We start from the raw sequence: 18,729 nt of genomic DNA on the forward strand, positions 1-18,729 counted from the left end.
TGGGGATTGCACACAAAGCAGATACTGTCCCATTCAGGTGAAGCTAAACTAAAGACCTGGGCAAACGGGAAATGCCTTCAAGCCTGGCTCAGTTCTGTGGCTCTGGGTGCTGGAGGCCATGGCAGGAAGACACCCTTCACTGTGAAGTCTTTTGCCCCGTGTTCCCTTTCCCCAGAGCAGTGGCTGCTGACATCTTGGCCCTGCAGCGCTTGGCAGCTGGGCTGCAGCAGGGTGGGAGGCACTTCGTGGGGCTGAGCCCCCCCATTCCTGGGCTGGTGTGAGGCCATAGAAGGCTGGCAGCTGTTTTGTGAGTGAGCCTGGAGCATGGGCCAGTTCTGCCCCTCAGTGCTGTGCCAGCCACATCTGCTGGTCTTTGGGCTGGGTTTGTGTGTCCGTGCTTGTGAGCACCCCCTCCCCAGCCCACGAAGCCCATGGGCTCATGGCATTCCTACTGCTGGGCTGCAGGTGGGCTCCCAGCCTGGTGTTCCCTGCCCATGTGTGTGTGTGTTCTGTGCGTGTCACTTGTGTAGAACGCCCCAAGTGCCACAGGCACCTTATGGACTTAGGCTGGGCAAGGATAACCCTGCACCTGACTAGCAGGTGATGACAGGGTGCTATCACAGGACAGGTGATGGAAGGGCAGGTCCCACAGCCCAGAGCGGGGCAGAGCCAGACTAGGCTGTGGATCGATACCTTGGCAGCATTAGGACTGCTGCTGACAAAGCCTAAGGCAGATAGTTACAGAACTCACCTTGAGCAGCTGCTGTTTGTGTCTGCAGCTGTACCGCAGGACAAGGTCAGGGTGTTTGGGCTGGGCATGAGTCGCTGCATGTGGCTACAGTGAGATGTTGTGTCTGGGAGTCCGAGTTAAATAGAGCTGCTGGAGCCAGCTTGACCCTGTGGAGCACAGATCCTGCTTGGGCCACGGCAGTCTCAGCTCCCTGGGCACCAAAGGGCCTGCTGGTACTATCCAGTGTGGAGGGGAGGGGATGGACTAGAGAGACTCCAGGGAAAGGGACTGCAGCCTTAGCTGCGGGAGAGTGTGAGAATGTGTGCAGGGAGAAGGCTGGACAGCACAGCAGGGGGACTGTGGGCTCACCTCTGCTGGCATAGGGGGCAGAGCAGGCTGCTCTGTGCTGGGTAAAGCTGGTGTTGACTTGGTGCATCCAGAAGCTTCTGGCTGCTGTTGCTGCCTGTTACTTGGTTTTCTCTGCTGGTTTCTCTGAGTGGGCTCTCTGCCCTTTTCCTGCTATTGCCCACTTACTACCTGCTTTCACCTGCAATCCTGCAGGTCCCCCAGGCTGGGGTGCCTGTAGGCAGGGGTGCAGCCCCATGCTGCTCTGTTTCCCAGGGAGCTTGGCCAGATGGGCAGTTGTATTCTGCAACCTGAAAACTAAAAATGAACCTGATTTTCCATTAAAGTGGAAAAGTTTCTGTTGATTGTGTGTGCAGCCAAGCCACACCACATTGTGCTCGGTGGAGTGTGGGGGACTCTCTCCCACCCCCAGTGAGCAGTTTGGCCCCTGTGGCCGTAGTGAGAACCCCAGGGAATGCTGGCAGGGCAAACCTCGCAGGACAGGACAGTGTGACTGGCTGGCAGTAGTGCTGCCAGTTTGCTGGGCACTGCAGCATGGAGCAGCTGCTCCTGCTGCCTCCTGGGCTGCACTGGTGCCTCTGAGCCATGGTCCCCAAGTCTGAGAGGAGGTCTGTAATCCTGGCAGATGTGTGGCAGTCGCTGTTTCACCCCTTGGCTGCATCGTGGCTGAGGGCAGAGAGGGGTGCCCGGCAGCCCTGTGAGGGAAGCGGGGCACATCGGCTGCTCAGGGCCATGCTGGGGGGCCCTCTCTGCCCCTTCTGCAGCCGGGCCCCGGGGCTGCTGGGGCAGCGGGTCTCCTCCCGCTCCGTGGCGTTGTGCCACCTGCAGCCAGGTGCCTCCCGACCCAGGCGTTTTCTTTGGCAGGGCTGTGGGGTCAACGCGGGTCCCAGGCCAGTGGTTTGCGTAAGAGCGCGGTGCTTCCTGCCTGCCTGCCCTGCAGCACCGCGATAAGCCCGTGCTGACAAGGGCCCTTTGTCAGCTCCTCTCAGCTCCGCTTGTCACAGGGCTGCGCAGCAGCTCCTCACCTGCCTAGGCACGGCTGCCAGCGCCCAAAGGAGGCATCCAGAAATAAGGTTCATGGGTGGGGCAGGCAGCCCGCGTCCCATCCTCCCTCCCACCACCACTCCGGACCTGCCCCTGTCCATTCATCCTCCATATAACCCCAGGGGCACAGCTGGTTCCCTGTGCCCCCAAGGGCAGGCCTGGGCTTGCCAGCTATAGGGACAACTCCTGAGCATGCTGCAGTGACTCTGGGGTGAGTGCTGCCTGTCTGGTGGGTGCCTTCTCCCCGTGGCAGGACCGTGGCCACGGGGAGAAGGCACCACAGCCCCTGTGGCTGGTGGTCTCTGGCAGGGTCGGCCCAGCCTGAATACCTGCAGCCAGGGTGCTGCCCTGCAGAACTAACCCAGTTTAGCACAGCAACCTGCCCTGTTCTAGATTTTCTGGGCTGTTCTCAGCATCTCGGTTACCAAGGTGACTGTTTCCTGTGTGATTGCTAATGCTTCACAATCTCGATTATGGTATCTGACTTCCTTTTCTCTGTAAAGAGCACTAGGACCTACCCCTGCCCCGGGCTGCCAGACTCATCGCGGGTGTGGAGGATTCAGGTCAGTTTGGGTTCAGGTCACTTTGGGTTCTGAATTTGTGTTGCTAATGACATGGTCCCGTGCCCACCGTGGGTTGTTCTTTACAAATGACTGAAGCTGTGTTTCACTTCACACCTTTTCTCCTTGGTGGAAGTCTCTCTCTTGAAACGGGGCTGATAGATTTACCTTGTGTTATTCCTTACCAGACAGTTTTTCTGCCAGGGTGCTGCACACCGACCTGGGGTTGCAGCCCCACGATATGGACCTCATGGGAAGTGTGATTCCTGCAGCCTGGTTGGGGAACTCTCTACTCTGGGGTCTGCCAGGTCTGGAACAGGCTAATCTGTCAGGGCTCATGTCCTGCCAGCCCCGTGTCACAGCATAACGCACCGCTTGCTGCACCAGGTGGGAGACTGGGCATCTGCGTGCTCTTCACTGCAGGCACGCTTACATCCCCGGTCACTGCCGCGGGCCCGTGGCGGGGGCTCACGGCTCTCACACCGCAGATCCGGGTTTCCTGCCTGGGCTGGCATAGGGTACCCCCCGGGTGCAAGGACAGCCCCGTGCTGGCTGCGAGAGGCCGCGCAGAGCCCCGGGCCGTGCCCGGGACTGGCGACGGGGAACGGCCCCGATACCGGCGGTGCCCCTGGCGGGCGGCGCGGAGGGGTTGCCGGGGGTCCGTGCCAGACCCGGCGATGCAGCACGGGACGGAGGGGCGGGCGGCGGTGACGGCATCCGGCGGCGCCCGGCTGAGCGGCGGCCGGGCCGGGCCGGGCCGTGCCGAGCCGAGGGAGAGGCGCGGGGCCGGTGGCTCGGCCGTCGGGGCGGGGCCGGGCGGCGCTGACAGCTGCACGGCGTAAACAAGCGGCCCCGCCGGCCGCCCCGGCCGCCCCTGCCTGGGCCGGGCCCGGCTCCGGGGCGGGCGCTCCGGGCGCCCCGCGGCGTGACGCGGCGCCGCCGACAGACGGCCCCGGCTGCCGACGGGACGGAGCGGAGCGGGCAGGCCGCGCGGTAAGGACGCGGGACCGGCATCGGCCCGGGGTGGCTCGACCGGGCGGCGACCGCAGTTTGACAGCTGGGGCGGCCCTGCCGGACGGGACCCGGGCGGCGGACGGGCTGGGTCCGGGGCAACCGGCGGGACCGCAGCCGCTCGGCAGCCCCAGGCTTAGGGCGCTGCCGGCGGGGATGTGAGGGCCCGGCGGTCCCCGGGAGCGAGCGGGGGGCCGGGAGGCCGCTCTCGGAGCTGCGGAGGGGGCAGCCGGAGCCGCCGCTGCGGGAGACCGAGGGGCAGCCAGGCCGCGTCCCGCGCCGGCCCCAGCCCGGCCGCCGCCGTCCGGAGCTCCGCCGCTGGAGCCGCCCCGTGCGTGCAGGCCCGGGCCCGCCGCTCAGCCCGGGGCCGCTGGGTTGCTCCTGTGCGGGGCTGGGTCCTTGGGCAGCGAGCACGGCCCGGGCCGCGGTGCGGAGCCGGGAGCGAGGCTCCGGGCTGGGTGCGGTGGCCGGGCCGTCCCAGCACGCGGTGCTTCGCTGGCGACGGGTCCGGCGGGAAGGCGCCGCGGGATCCGGGCTCTCCCGCGGCGGCCAGACTGTCCCCACGTGCAGCGGTCACCGCCGGAGCGGGACGGCTGCTGGCGCCGGGACCAACGAGGTGGGGAAATAGGCCGGCCTGGGGGCCAGGTGTTGGCACGTACAGTGGCAGACCACGGCAGATAGTTTTCCATTGTGCCGTACTGTGCTGAGGGCCTTGACAGTCTGGCACCCGGGGCTCCCGTACAGCCTCCGGCGGGTGCTCGCGGCTCTGGGCGCTTTGTTGGGGCGCTCCGGCCCGAGGTATGGTCGCTGATGGAAACCCCGCTGTGCCAGAGTGCTGCACTGTCTGTGCCGTAGCCTCTGGCGGGGTCTCCGGCGGCTGCTCGGAGCTCTCTCCTCTGGTAGTGCCGCAGGCTGCCAGCTCGCTGTGGCCACTTCTGGACGGAGCGGGATGTGGCTCCTCTGGGCACTGCCGGCTCTCACTTTTCCAGCTGTCTCTGAAGCACGATCAGATATTCTTGGGTCCCTCTGGAGCTCCGGGTGTGCAGCTCACCCTGGCACGATCATGTCACGGGTTCCCATACACTGGGTGGGTCATTCCCTGCTCTTTCCCTACAAGTTCTTGTGTTTGCCATCCCACAAAGTGTGAGCTGTTCCTGGGCATCCCTGGATTCGTGCTGGAGGTGATGGTGCGCCCCTTTTCCTGGTCCTGGTTCCCCCAGGTTGCGGGGATGAGTCACACCGGTGTCACCATGTTGTGCTCCGGAGGAAGGGCAGAGCTGAGCTGCTGCTGGTGACAGGCAGCACAGCGCTTGCCATGGCTGCCAGGCACTGCCTGGTCAATGGCTGTGGAGATGAGAGCCTGCAGGTTTGCTAGAGATCAGGAGCTTCCCTTGACTTTTCTCCTTCCATTCTCTCATTTTGCTGAGATTCCTCACACAGCACCTGAGGACATCTCCTTTGGCCTCCCCTTGGGACTGGAGAGGCAGGCCTCCCATCTCAGTTGCTCCCATCTCAGTACCCAGATAGTGTCATCCCAGTTGGAGCAGGGGTAGTGGCAGCAGGAGGCACAGCAGTCTCTCTTGCTTTGCCTCTCCTCTCCTTTGGTGCCCTCCTCTCCTCCTGGTAAATTCTCTGTGTTTATAAGCAAACATTGGGTAATAGGCAAGGTAAACAGCACCTCTACGCAGGAGCAGACATGGGCACACGCCCAAGCCAGGCGGCTCCTTGGCTGTTGGTGTGCCATGGGGGGCAGCAGGTGCTGTGTGCCAGGCTCCCTTGCCCAGGGGCTGACCCACGTCTCAGCGTGGTGCAGCCTGCCCTCCCGAGGTATGAGGAAAGGTGCATGACCTCTGTCCTGTCTCTGCAGATCGTGCTTCTGTCCTGGATGGTTTGTTCCTGTGCTTCTGTGGGCTTGGCCCCATGTGGGCTTGGGCTGAGCTGGGACCAGTAGGGCAGAGAGGCCAGTGTGCCTCGGAGTGCTGACGCTGGGAGGCTGCTGGACCTGCTTCTCCCAGGACCCTCCTGCTGCCCAGCTCGAGGAACCCCGATACTCTGATGGATCTGAGGCCCTGCTCGCTGCTGTTGCTCTGGACTCTGGTGGTTGCCCTCACTCTCCTGGACCAGGAGGTGCTGGCCCAGCATATTTACACCAACACCTGGGCTGTGCTCGTCCCTGCAGGACCCCAGGAGGCTGACAGGCTGGCCAGGAAGCATGGATTCCTCAACCTAGGCCCGGTAAGTCTCCTGCTTCCCTCTTCTCACTGAACTAATGTTCCCTGACATGGTCTGGACAGGCGCTGAGCTTAGTCCCAGAGCTGGCTTGGGGCCTGCTGTTTTTGGCAGCAGGGCCACTGTGTTTGTGCCCGTTTGCTGTGGCCTTCCAGCATCTGCTGCCTTGACTTGATGGTGGCAGTTACCTGTATGGAGCCAGGGTCTCCCCCTGTCGCTGGGACCGCCTGGTGACCTGGTGTGGCACACTGCCTGCTGGATGGGGAAGGAGGAAAAGCCCATCCTAGCATGAGGAGCTGGACTGGAAGTACTGTGCGATGCTGGGTGGGGAAGGCTTCCAGATTCCACTGCTGCTCCCGACAGCAAGCTGCCCAGTGCGGCATGGCCTTGGTTCAGCGGGACAGCAGCAGCGCCTCTGAGCTGTCCCCTGAGGGGGTCTGACAACAGCTGTGTGTTCCTTCTCCTGAACTGTCCTTGACAGAAGGTGTGTCAGCAGGTTCCCCAACTCTCAGCTTTCCCTGCTGTCAGCCAGCGACCAGGCAGTGTGCATGGCTGCGCTGGGAGTGAGCTGTTTCTCTGGGAAGGAAGTGCGGGGTGAAATCCCAGAGGAAATTGCACAACCGGTGGCTGTGGTGTCAGGACCTCGCTGTGAGCAGCTGCTGGGAGCAGTGGGAAGGTGGCTGCTGCAGGAGCCAGTGGGACCTTGTCCTGCCACCCAGAAGTAGCCCTGCATGGGCACTGGGTACTCTGGGCCCTCTAGGACTTGTGTCATAGGAGTGAACTGTGGGGGTTGTGGCTAGACCCCAGTGAGGGTGTCCATGTTGGATGGGCCATGGCACTGCCTTAGGCAGCTGCTGTCAGTGTGGAAGTGGCTCAGAGCAGGTCTCAGGGGAAAGAACTTGTCAGGCCAAGGCAGCAGCCACGCATAGGGGACTGGGAGAGTGGCACGTCCCACCAGTCTGGATCTCTGATGAGACTCCTTGGAGTGGAGATGAGGATGAGGTACCACCAGCCTGCTCCTGGCAGTGCTCCCCATCATGCTGTGGTGCCTGGTCCCAGGCCTGGCTGCGGGGGCCAAGGGGCACTGGTTCTGTGCCTTCATCTCCACAGTGCAAAGCCTTGTACTTCAGTTGGGAGCCCAGCCCTGTCATGAGTCCCTGTGAACCACAGAGGCTCTGTGCCAGCTCTGCCCTTGTCTTCTCACCGCACCACGGTTCTGTGCCTAAAGGTTGGCACCTCTTCCTATCTCCCCATCCCCTCACAGCAGTGAGCCTGCCCTTGCCGGCAGAGCCCCACAGGCTGCAGCAGCCCAGGCTATGGCAGGAGTTCTGGTCTGGGCATGTTTTCTTCTGTTCTGGAGCCTGTCCCTCTGTCTGCGTTGTGGGATGAGGTTTGCTGGCCAGGGCTTTGCAGATGGGTTGTGGCAGTCCAGTGGGAAGAGCATGGCTGGAAAGAGCCTGGGGATTTCCCTTGCAGGTTTCTGGACTGCTGCTCCTGGGGGTGTTTGCCACTGGGACAGGATATGCAGCCAGGCTGGGGGTGGGGGGACTGGGTGCATCTGGCAGTGCCCCAGTAAGAGGATTCCCAGAGTCCTTATCTGAGAGGATCCTGGCCTCAGCCTGGGGTCTGGATACTATCCCCAAAGCTGTGCTGTCCTGGCATACCTGTGGCCATGCTGCTGCCTGTGGAATGGGAGCCAGTGGCACCTTGGGCAGAGGGCCCATGACTGGCTCTAGTGGCCTTGGGGAGGGCTTGAGGAGGACAGACGGGACAGTGGGGGGTCGTGGGTCAGAGGTGGGGGCTGCATGTGGCAGCGAGGTGGGTGTGTAGGGGTTTGCACTGCTGGGATTGTGCAGAGAAGGAGGCACAGGCATTGCCCCCCACTGCTGGGATTGGGGTCACTGGGGAAGGACACTGATGGTGCCATCCCTGGGCTGTGCTGACAGGACAGTGCCATCCTGGGAGGGGGTGGTCCTGTCTCCCACAACACTGGGCTGCAGGTCCAGCATGTGGGTCCACTAGTTCAGCCCCTCCACTCCAGGGGCTGTGGTCAGGCATACAGGCAGCCTACTAGCCCTGGGGCTGGCCAGGGTAGTTATGAGCTGTTGCCAGGGGTCGGGCAGCAGCACTGAGCTGGCACCAGGGACACGTGGTGCTGGGGGTGGCTTTGTCCTTGCTGAGGACCGGGACAGTGGAGATTAGGGTGGAAGTGTGTGGGCTGGCCAGCTCCTGGCTGCCACCACAGTGTCAGTGCAGACCTAATCCAGGTGGATGACCAGTCAGAGCTGCAATCTGTGTGCAGGAACACTCCGGAGGGGGTGAGGGATGCTGAGGAAGGGCAACCAGCCTGCATCTTGCATTCCCCCACCAGCCCTGTGCAGAGGCTTTGTACCTTGACACCTCCTCAAGGGCTCTGAACTGACAGGCATCCTGGTGAGCACGGCATGCCAGAGGAACAGGTCCAGGGTTTGGGATGAAGTGTGTACCTGGGAGAGCAGACTGCTGCTCTGGGCCTGAGGGTGCTCACCTGGGTGCACCTTGCTTGACCCAGGCTGTCCAAATTGGCAGCACATCTTCAGAGCTCTAATAAGCTGGGGAGGTTTGTTAGCCCCAAACAGACTGTTTTGGGGCAATGTGAGATGGAGGAGGGTGAGATATCTTCATGTTCCTACAGCCCTTGCAGCCCAGCCCCTCCAGCTCTGGCACAGCCTGGGCAGCTGGATCCTGGCTGTGGCTGCTGCCTGGGCTTTGTGACTCACAGGGGGCTGTGTGCATGCTTGTCCCCTTCTCCCCAGGCAGGGCAGGCTGCTGGGCTGGGAGGCCCTGGGCGGCCAGGGTGGGGTCACAGTGTCCGTCAGCCCCAGGATGTGCGAGAGGGGACACGGAAATGACAGCACTGGAGAGGGTTTGGGGTTTAAAAATAACCATCTGGGCGGCAGAATGGCCTCCTGGCCCCACCAGCTGTCCTGGATTCCTGTCCTGCCCCAGTTGAGCTGTGCTGGAGTGTCAGTCTGGGCTGTCCCCATGTGGGAGTGGAGCTGGGATGAGGACAGCATGGCTGCTTGGCAGTTGGAGTTGGACCCCGCTGGGGTTGGGTGCCTGCATGCCCCTTGCTCTGCCCCACTGAAACTGGCTGTGCCTCGGGTACAGGCTGGGACTGGGTGGGTGTTCCAGTGGGGCACCTGGGGAGAAGCCAGCAGCCTGTCCAAAGGTGCAGAGGCTGGTGCAGACCCTGCCCTGGCTAGGACCACCTGGAGTGTGGGGCCTGGAGGCACTGGGACCTTCTTCCAGGAGGAGCTGGGTGGCACTGGGAGAGAAGCACTGTGTTTGTCTTCTGAGTCTGGTGTCTCTCACAGGCTGACTTTGAAAGGCCTGTCCCTCTCTGCCACTGCTTGCCTGGGGCCTTCCTGCTGGGACAGCAGTTTTTTTGGACAATGTTAGACTTGCTGCCACGTGGGGACCTGCAGGAGGGTGAGGTGCACAGCAGCTGCATTTCTGCTACTCCAGGGTCTTCCCAGCTGCCTTGTCACCAGCTGCCACAGCTTCTTACAGGTGGTCCCGCCCAGAGTACCAGACATAATACCAGCCAGTCTGGAGTGGGGGCCCAGCCTGTGCATGGCAGCCCTGGAGCTTAGGATTGCACACATGGGGTGTAGAGAATCAGGGAGACCAGGCTGTCAGGGCTGTCCCATAAGCAGCATTTCTCTGTTGCAGATCTTTGGTGACTATTACCACTTTCGGCACCGCGCTGTGGCGAAGCGTTCCCTGTCACCCCACCAGCCCTGGCACAGCCGCCTGGCCAGGGAACCCCAGGTATGAGCGAGGAGGGCCTGACTTTGGTCCCCGCACTTCTCAAAGGCACGTGAGCCAGTGCGGGATACAAGACAGGGCTGAGCTGCTTTAACCATTCCTTGGCAGAGGCAGAGACGGGTGGGAGCCCACCACATGTCTGAAAAGGGCAGGGGGTTGGTGGAGCCAGCGTCAGTGGCCTGTGGGTTGTTGCAATCCCAGGGCCCAGGAGAGCTCTGTGTACTTGTACGCAGGACAAGGTGTGCAGGGCAATAAACAGATCCCAGAGCAGTGGTGTGTGGGGGCTGCTGTTTTCCTCACCCTCTGGCTTCAGCCCAGGCCCTGGGCTGTGGTGTGTGGTGTGGCATGGCAGCTCTTGGCAGCCCGTGTCTCAGCAGAGCTTGGCGCTCTGACCGTCCCGCTCCACTGGAGCACAGCCTTTGCAGGGCACAGCCAGGAGGGGGGCCTGGAGGGGTGAACTGGGGGTGGCAGCAGCTCTGACAGGTCCAGTACTCTGCCAGGCCAGAGATGACTGTGAGCGTCCCAGGGAGAGCCCCTCCAGGCAGGCTGAGGGCTGGGGTCATGAGGAACTCGTGGTGTGAGGGGTCGGCAGGGACCCCACACCTTCTCTGCCCTCAGGTGCAGTGGCTGGAGCAGCAGGTGGCAAAGCGCAGGACCAAGCGAGACGTGTTCATGGAGCCCACGGACCCCAAGTTCCCTCAGCAGTGGTACCTGGTGAGTGTCGGGTGAGAAGGGGGCCTGTGCTCATGGTTGTGGCTGCGAGCTTGGGGACACAGGTGTGGCAACGTAGGAACTGCTGTCAGGCAGCAGCTGCTGCTAGGCTGGCAGGAAGGAGGAGGAGGATGAGAAGGGGGAAAGCCCTGTGCTGTGTTGTGGAACACCCCAGGGAGGAGGCTCTGCTCACAGAGCTGTGGCTCCTGGCTGGAGTGCTGGGAGGGCGGGTGAGGGGCCCAGGGCTGGACGAGGAGGTACAGCCTTTTGCCCAGCCCAGGAACGGGTCCCTGCCTCTGCCTGCTTCCTGGAGCTTGGGCACAAGCCTGATCTCTGCAAAGACTGCCTTGTCTGTGGGACTCAAGCACAGGCTGGGCTCAATCTTGCTTTTAGAGCATCTCTTCTCAGCTAGTTGTGCCCAACCCTGTGCCCAGGTCCCTGGGTTTCCTTGTCACAACCCACAGAAGAGCAGGTTGAGAGCTTGGTGGGTTTTGGGCCCATCACAGTGGCTATGGCTGGGTGCATCTCCTAGTGCCAAGGCTTCTCTTGGCAGTACAACACAAACCAGCGGGACCTGAACGTGCGTCAGGCCTGGGAACAGGGATACACGGGTAAGGGCATCGTGGTGTCCATCCTGGATGACGGCATTGAGAAGAACCACCCTGACCTGGAAGCCAACTATGTGAGTTTGGGTGATGGTGCAGGGTGGAGTGCCATGGGGGCTGGTCTGGGCAGCTGTGTCCATGCAGTGCAGCCCCAGAGCTGTGAGGTACAGGGCTGGTGCCCACCCATGGTGGGACATTGAGATGGGATTGGAGCCTGCCCACCCTGCTCAGCTCAGCCTCGTGCCATGGAGTACAGGCATGGAGTAAGGGCAGTGGGGCTTGGTGGCTGAAGTAGACACTCTCCAAGTGTCCAATTTGTCTTCCAGGATCCAGGGGCAAGTTTTGATGTCAACGATCAGGACCCAGACCCGCAGCCCCGCTACACGCAGATGAATGACAACAGGTGAGGCAGGAGGGAGGGGTTAAGTCACAGAGCCTAATGTGGCAAGGACTTGGTGCAGTGCCACCTGACATGGGCTGCTGGAAGCTGTGAGGCTGGTGGCATACTTCTGCCCCATGGGGAACACTTCACCTCCCTTTTTGATGTGAGCAGCATCCTTTTTCTGCCCAGAGCCAGTGTGGGCTGTTCAGTGCCTTGGCTCTGGAGCAGGAGGGAAGATGGAGGAGCCTTCATGGGCTACCTGGTTCGAGGGAGCAGGAGGCAGCCCGGGTGGGGGTTGCTGGGGCTGCAGCCCGCACTGACCCCTGTGCTCCTCACACCCTGTGTGAGCATGCTTCGTCCTACTTCGGTTGCAGACATGGCACGCGCTGTGCTGGGGAAGTGGCTGCGGTGGCAAACAATGGGATCTGTGGAGTTGGTGTGGCATACAACGCCAGGATCGGAGGTGGGTGCTGCCCTGCGCTGGCTCCTGGGGGTGCTGAGTGGCTGCGGCAGCAGCTGAGCTGGGGACCGTGGCCCTGCTGGCTGCAGCAGCCCTGTGACAGCCCGTGGCACAGGTGGCAGCAGGGCTTGGGCGTTCTCACCAGCCTTGGGGGTTCTCTGCCCCGGCCGGTCAGCGGTGACATTTGCTCTCTGGCCCTAGGAGTGCGCATGCTGGATGGGGAGGTGACCGATGCTGTGGAGGCCCATTCCCTGGGTCTCAACCCCAACCACATCCACATCTACAGTGCCAGCTGGGGCCCTGAGGACGACGGCAAGACTGTGGATGGCCCGGCCCGGCTGGCAGAGGAGGCTTTCTTCCGTGGGGTCAGCCAGGTGAGAAGGAGGGTTTGCTGGAGGAGCACTGGCCTTATTCCTGCTTCCTCCCACACCTGCCCTGGATGTTACCCTGGTCCTCCCAGGATGAGCCATCTTCCAGCCCACTTCTAGGATCAGGCTCTGGTAGTTTTTCTTGTTCTTCCTGTGCGATGTCTCTGAGTCAGGACTCCTCCCATGTGGTGTTATCTCACGGCTGTGAGGGCTCCTGTGTGGGATGCTCTCTCCCTGCTCTCCCAAGCCCTCCCCGGGTTCTTTTCTGGTTTTGTGCCAGCTGCTCACCCTCACTTCCTCCACCCATCGTCCGCCACTGTCCCTTTGTGCTGTCAGTGTTGCTCCCCTGGGGAGCTGTCATGTTCTGCCCAGGATTCCTTACAGAGAGATGCATGTGGTGCCATGCTGACTCTGTCACGTCCTTTGCGAGGGTAGCTGCCACATTTGGGTGCCAAGAAATGGCCAGGACTGTGTTGTGGGCTCCTGCAGTTCTGCCAGCCACTGCAATCCCATGCAGACAGAGTAAGGCCAGACTGAGCAGAAAAAGACTTGGGCTCCTGGAAGCCTCACATTGTCTGGGCCTCCTGCTGCCTGGTGTGTCACACACTGGGACAGCTCTGGAGTCTCTGCCGAGGTGCTGGGCACCCTCCAAAGGCACAGTGGTGGTGAGGGCGCCCAGGTTGGTGAGCTGTGTCTGGGGTGTCGTGCTGTCCCCCATGTCCCGGCTGTCTGTTTGACTCAGGCTGGCGCCACCCACTTGTCCCCAGCTCCAGCCTGGGGTTTCCTGTGTGTGGCAGTGTTGGTGCTTGCCCTCACCCTGCCTCTGTTGCTAGGGCCGAGGCGGGCTGGGCTCCATCTTCGTCTGGGCGTCTGGGAATGGGGGCCGCGAGCATGACAGCTGCAACTGTGACGGTTACACCAACAGCATCTACACGCTGTCCATCAGCAGCACCACGCAGTACGGCAACGTGCCCTGGTACAGCGAGGCCTGCTCCTCCACCCTCGCCACCACCTACAGCAGTGGCAACCAGAATGAGAAGCAGATTGTGAGTGGGGGCTGCTGCTGTCCGCAGGCCAGGGGCTCAGGGGGTGGGATGTGCCTGCAGCATTTCCTGCCCTGGCCTCCTCCTCGCAGGTGACGACCGACCTCAGACAGAAGTGCACTGAGCTGCACACGGGGACGTCAGCCTCAGCACCCCTGGCCGCTGGCATCATCGCCCTCGCCCTGGAAGCCAAGTAAGGGATGGACGGGGGTGGCTGCCAGCCCCATCCAGCAGTGGCACCTGGACGTGGACCTGCCTGGGGCCAGCAGGAGCTAGCACTGACCTGAACTCCATGTCTTCCTGTAGCAAGAACCTGACGTGGCGGGACATGCAGCACCTGGTGGTGCAGACCTCGAAGCCAGCTCACCTGAATGCCAATGACTGGGTCACCAACGGCGTTGGCCGCAAAGGTACCGGGGTGCTGCTCCCAGTCCCACACGTGCCACTGGCCTTGGGCTGCTGAGGCACAGTGCCCTGGCAGCCCTGTGGGATGAAGGAGGCAGGAGGGCCCAGTGAGCATGCAGCATGGCCAGGCAAACGTGCCTCACTGGGTACCCCCGGGAGCGGTGCTGACCTCCTCTTTGTCCACAGTCAGCCACTCGTATGGCTACGGCCTGCTGGATGCAGGGGCCATGGTCAGCCTGGCCAAGAACTGGACTACAGTGGGACCTCAGAGGAAGTGTGTCATTGACATCCTTGCAGAGCCCAGGTATGGGCTGGTGAGCCCAGGAGAGGATCACTCAGCATCTGTTCTGCACAGGAGCTTGAGAGCCTCTGGGCCCAGAGCAGGGAGTGGGCAGAATCTCGGGGACTGAACTGCTGCTGTGACCCTTGGAGCATCCTCCTGCAAGAGCCTGGGGAGAGCTGGGAAAGGCCCCTCCAGCCATCCAGCTCTGACGTCGCTGATGAGCCTCCCTGCTGTGGGGCTGGGCCAGTCAGTGTGGGCAGACTGGGGCGCTGCGGTTGGGGTGCAGCCAGCACGAGTCATCCTGGACAGAGGGGCTTTTCATGGGGGCAGACAGAAGCTCCTTTGACTCCTGCTTGGCTGCTGCTGCCGCAGTGCAGCATGTGCAGTCTTGTCTGTGGACAGGGCACTCCCTTGGGGCTCCTGGGCGGGGGGGATCATGTTCCTGTGTATGAAGGGAGCTAGGGCTGGGCCCTGCCCTGACCCCCTGGGGAGCCAGCCCTGTGTGGGTACAGCAGGCACATCCTGTGCTGGCACCAGGGCCGGCATCGTGGGGGCCACTGGCCAGCCCCAGGATGGGGACGGCTCTGCCCATCCCATCTGTGGCTGGGCCATGCAGGGTGTAGCTGGCCTGTGGTGTGTGAATAAAGGGCCTATTCAGGGCTCGTGTGCAGCGGCGCCTGGGGAGGCAGCGCCGTTCCCGCCCCTCATGCCCAGGAGCTGGGGCACGCCTTCTCCTGCCTGCACCCGTCTGGGGATGGTACGGTGGTGGTGCCACTCTGACCCACTGCGGATTTGATTCCCGCTCTAGCCATCCTGGTGCCCAGTCCCCAGGACAGCTGCAGAGCCCCACAGCAAGGAATGGGGATTGGGCATGTCCTCCTGGTCTGGGACTGGCCTCACACTTGCCTGCCCTTGACAGGGACATTGGGAAGCGTCTCGAGGTACGGCGGAAGGTGGATGCCTGCCTGGGGAAAGCCAACTACATCAGCCGGCTGGAGCACGCGCAGGCCAGGCTGACGCTGTCCTACAACCGCCGGGGGGACCTGGCCATCCACCTGGTCAGCCCCATGGGCACCCGCTCCACCCTGCTCGCTGCCAGGTACGGGCTGGGCTCTGGGGTGCCCCACACTGGCCCCTGGTGAGTCTGGGATGTGTTGACAGCCACGTCTTGCCTCTGTTGCTCAGGCCCCACGACTTCTCAGCCGATGGCTTCAATGACTGGGCCTTCATGACAACGCACTCGTGGGATGAGGACCCCTCTGGGGAGTGGGTGCTGGAGATTGAGAATACCAGTGATGCCAAGAACTATGGTAGGAGTGTGCTTCCCCATCCACTGCCTACCTCCAAGTCTGGGATGTGAGCTCTGTAGTCACCCAGTTTCCCCGCCTGCCCCTGCTCCTGAGCTGAGGGGCCAGTAACATCTTGGATGTTTTGGGTGAAGTGGCTGGGGAGAGGCTGGACTTGGGTATGTGGGATTGTGCTGCAGCCCCTCTGGTGCAGTCCAGGCAGAAGGAGATCCCATGCCAGCTCACCTGACCCCCCTTCCCCTTGGGAGTCCTGTGCAGGGTCATGGCCCCACAAGAGACACTCTCCCAGGGGGTGGGCACAACCCTGCTGTGCCCTGGCAGCCAGGATGGGGGACCAGTGTGAGCCCCCTCCCAGTGCCTGTCATGGGCACAAGTGGTCTTGTGGGCACCTCTGTGGTCCTCACCCTGCGTTGTTGCAGGCACACTTACCAAGTTCACACTTGTGCTGTATGGGACGGCCACCGACTCCCCCAGCCTCTCCAACCAGCTGGAGAGCAGTGGCTGCAAGACCCTGACCCCCAGCCAGACCTGTGTGGGTGAGTATGGGGACAGCAGGGAGGGAATGCGGGTGCAGGCAGCCCCCAGCCCAGCTGACCCTGCCTGTCCCACAGTCTGCGAGGAGGGCTACTACCTGCACCAGAAGAGCTGCCTGAAGCGCTGCCCTCCCGGCTTCGCACCCGGAGTCCAGAGCACGCACTACAACCTGGAGAACAGCGTGGAGCCCATTGCACCCCACCTCTGCCTGCCCTGCCACCCCTCCTGTGCCACCTGTGCGGGACCTGGCCCCAACCAGTGCCTCACCTGTCCTGCACACTCCCACTTCAGCAGCCTGGACCTCTCCTGCTCCCACCAGACACAGAGCAGCCGCGCGTCCCCTGCCCTGGCAGACGGCGAAGGACCAGCTGAGGCCCCCCCTCCGGTCAACTTGCCTGTCCTCATCGCCAGCCTCAGCTGCATCCTCATTGTCATCATCTTTGTCACCATCTTCTTGGTGCTGCAAGCACGCTCAGGCTTCAGCCTGCGGGGTGTGAAGGTGTATGCCCTGGACAGCGGGATCATCTCCTACAAGGGGCTCCCCTCCGACATCTGGCAGGAGGAGGGTCCCTCTGAGTCGGACGGTGAGGATTATGAGGCCCACAGCGAGAGGACTGCCTTCATCAGAGACCAAAGTGCCCTTTGATGAGCCCTCCTGCCCCTCCCTCCTCCCTGCCCAGCACCGCAGGCCTGGGGCAGGTGAGGCTGAGGGGCCCTGGACTCTGCCCCTGTCCCCTTCCTGCACTGCAGCAGCCCGGGGCTCCCACCCACTGGCACCATCCCTCAGCCCTAGTCTGGGTGGCCAGGCATGGTCCTGCAGGCACCATCCCCAGCACAGCACCGTCCCAGTCTTGCACCATCTCTCCCGGCCCTGTGTCCATCCTGTGCCCCATGCCGGGGTGTTTGGTGGCAGTGGAGCCCGACACTTTCTGGCCCTGCACTGGCAGCAGTGTCTCCATTGATGGGTATTACGGCTGCTGCTTGGAGTCTTGTGAGTTCTCCAGGGTGGGCAGCGTGTGAAATCCCTGGGTTGCCATGGCTCAAGGTGGGCTGGCTGTGGCAGGGCTAAGCCCAGGCTGTGTCACAGCATCCCCCTGCCCCTCCCACCCTCAGCCTGTGCAGAGCTGCGTCCCAGGCTCAGTTCATTGTGTCCCAGCTCCCTGCCACCTCCTTTGGGCCTGTCTGCTTCCACCCGTGCCCTTTGACAGCAATAATGGCCAGGCCTCAACTGCTGCTGTCCACTGCCTGCCCATCCCACCGCCGCTGCCTGAAGCGGGTAGGAGCCCTGGCACCGGGGAGCATCAGGCTGGGCACCGCCTGACCCTGTGCCCATGGCACAGCCCACAGCCTGGGCAGGGACCCCTCGCACAGTCCCTGCTTTGGGGGGCTGCCTTGGGCCCCTTGTGTTCTGCCCCTGGGGAGGGCTGTAGGTGCTGCTGGCTGGGACTGTCAGGTAGCGCCAGTGCCAGCACTGCCCCAGCTCTGCCTGCGTCCTGCCTGTGCTGGGCAGTGCCCAGCATTCCTGCAGCCCTAGCCCCCCAACGTGCCTTGCCCCCACTTGGTGACAATCTGTTCTGCTCCCCGCTGGAGCCCTTCCCCTTGCTGCCCCTTCCCCGTGGGCTGGGGGCCAGTGCCACGCGCCTCTTTGCCGTCCGCCGCCGCACACCGGGGCCAGCCGTGGATGGAGCCACTGGCCAGGGGCCACAGGACTATTTTTCTATAACAACTTTTTGGTGCACAGTAATTTTTTCTTGTAATTTAATCAGCCGGGAGCTGCCTCCTGAGCCTGTTTTTAATTTAATGGATGTGGATATAACGCTAGAGAGACTGAGTTATTAAATGTTCAGAACTATGCAAACCAGCTCCGCTGCCTGTGCTCTGTATGCCATGGGTGCCCGGCTGGGGCAGTGGCCTGGCCGTGGAGACTGTGGGCCTCAGGGGCACCCAGATCTGCTCTGCAGGTGCAAGGGGTGGGCTGGAGCCCTGCCCAGACCTTCCCTCAGGGCCAGGGGCTGCCCTTCCCTGGCTGTGGGCAGTAGCCAGTGCTGGGCAGGAGCTGCAGTGGGGACAGGCAGGGGATGTCCCTCACCTGAGCGAGGGGAAACAGCTGCTCATGGAGATGTGCATCTAGGGCAGTTATTTAGAAACGGGATGCATAGGGGGGCTGCACGGGTGTGTGTGTGTGCGTGTTAAAGCCTGGGGACTTGGCACCCCTTTCCCACAGCACGAGGCTCAGTCCCTTCACCACAGCCTGTGGCCCGGCTGCAGCCCCTGTGTCTAGCAACACCCTGGTGCAGCAATGGCCTGGCTGGACCTGGGACCCACTCGTGCTGTGGCCAAGCTGCAGACCCAGCCCAGCCCAGCCTCACCGCGCCCCACAAAAGAGCCTGTTGTGGCTGCGCTCCATCACAGAGCAGTCCCTCGGCCTCGCCGTGCCTGGGGCCACAGCGGCTTGCAGAGACTGCAGCGCGCTCACCCTGCTCTTCCTCTTCTCCCGAGGCGGGGCTGGGGCCGGGCAGCAATCTGCCTTCCGAAGGGAGCTGTTGGCCTTGCGGTCAGACGCAGAACCGCCCAGCCCTGACCGCCCAGGAGCAGCCTGGCCAGGCGGAGAGGGGAGCCGCGCTGCCGGGGGTGTGCTGAAGGGATGGAGGTGGTGGGAGAAGCAGTACGGTAGCAGCCCTTCCTTGGAGCTGCTCCAGGACGTGGCCACCCCACATTGCTCCGCCATAGGAAGGCGAGTCAGCAAAGCTCCCGGCTGACACGCTTTTCCCCTGACTTCCTCTGAAAGTGGAATCGGCCCGGCAGTGTCCTGCGGTGACATTGAAACTCCTCTGGCGCCGGAGCCTCCCTGCGAGTCACAGGAGAGGGCTCAGGCCCAAAC

At 62.6% G+C, this 18,729-nt stretch overlaps 1 protein-coding gene across 2 annotated transcripts; it reads left to right on the forward strand.

Annotated features, from left to right (window-relative positions):
* Positions 1 to 2,568: 2,568 nt before the first annotated feature.
* FURIN (furin, paired basic amino acid cleaving enzyme) lies at positions 2,569 to 17,709 on the forward strand. Of its 2 annotated transcripts, none has more exons than XM_018914054.3 (16): positions 2,569 to 2,703; positions 5,579 to 5,946; positions 9,655 to 9,753; positions 10,369 to 10,464; positions 11,015 to 11,143; positions 11,393 to 11,469; positions 11,823 to 11,911; positions 12,110 to 12,282; positions 13,110 to 13,322; positions 13,412 to 13,512; positions 13,626 to 13,729; positions 13,911 to 14,028; positions 14,927 to 15,106; positions 15,193 to 15,317; positions 15,734 to 15,850; positions 15,926 to 17,709. In XM_018914054.3, exons 2-16 carry the CDS (start codon positions 5,767 to 5,769, stop codon positions 16,492 to 16,494), a joined length of 2,370 nt encoding a protein of 789 aa, XP_018769599.1. In that variant the 5' UTR covers positions 2,569 to 2,703; positions 5,579 to 5,766; the 3' UTR covers positions 16,495 to 17,709. The 2 variants fall into 2 exon arrangements, with proteins under 2 accessions (XP_018769599.1, XP_030084257.1); XM_030228397.2 differs by lacking the exon at positions 2,569 to 2,703 and adding an exon at positions 3,542 to 3,693.
* Positions 17,710 to 18,729: the final 1,020 nt, after the last annotated feature.

This window comes from Serinus canaria, chromosome 10, assembly GCF_022539315.1.
Source record: "Serinus canaria isolate serCan28SL12 chromosome 10, serCan2020, whole genome shotgun sequence".
NCBI lineage: Eukaryota > Metazoa > Chordata > Aves > Passeriformes > Fringillidae > Serinus > Serinus canaria.

Excerpts from the sequence above, each read along its gene's own strand:
- FURIN (XM_018914054.3), top strand. The coding sequence starts at position 5,767 with ATGGATCTGAGGCCCTGCTCGCTGCTGTTGCTCTGGACTCTGGTGGTT. Across the intron at positions 11,144-11,392 it reads CTGACCTGGAAGCCAACTAT|GATCCAGGGGCAAGTTTTGA; the intron begins GTGAGTTTGGGT and ends TTTGTCTTCCAG. Across the intron at positions 15,318-15,733 it reads CAGTGATGCCAAGAACTATG|GCACACTTACCAAGTTCACA; the intron begins GTAGGAGTGTGC and ends GCGTTGTTGCAG.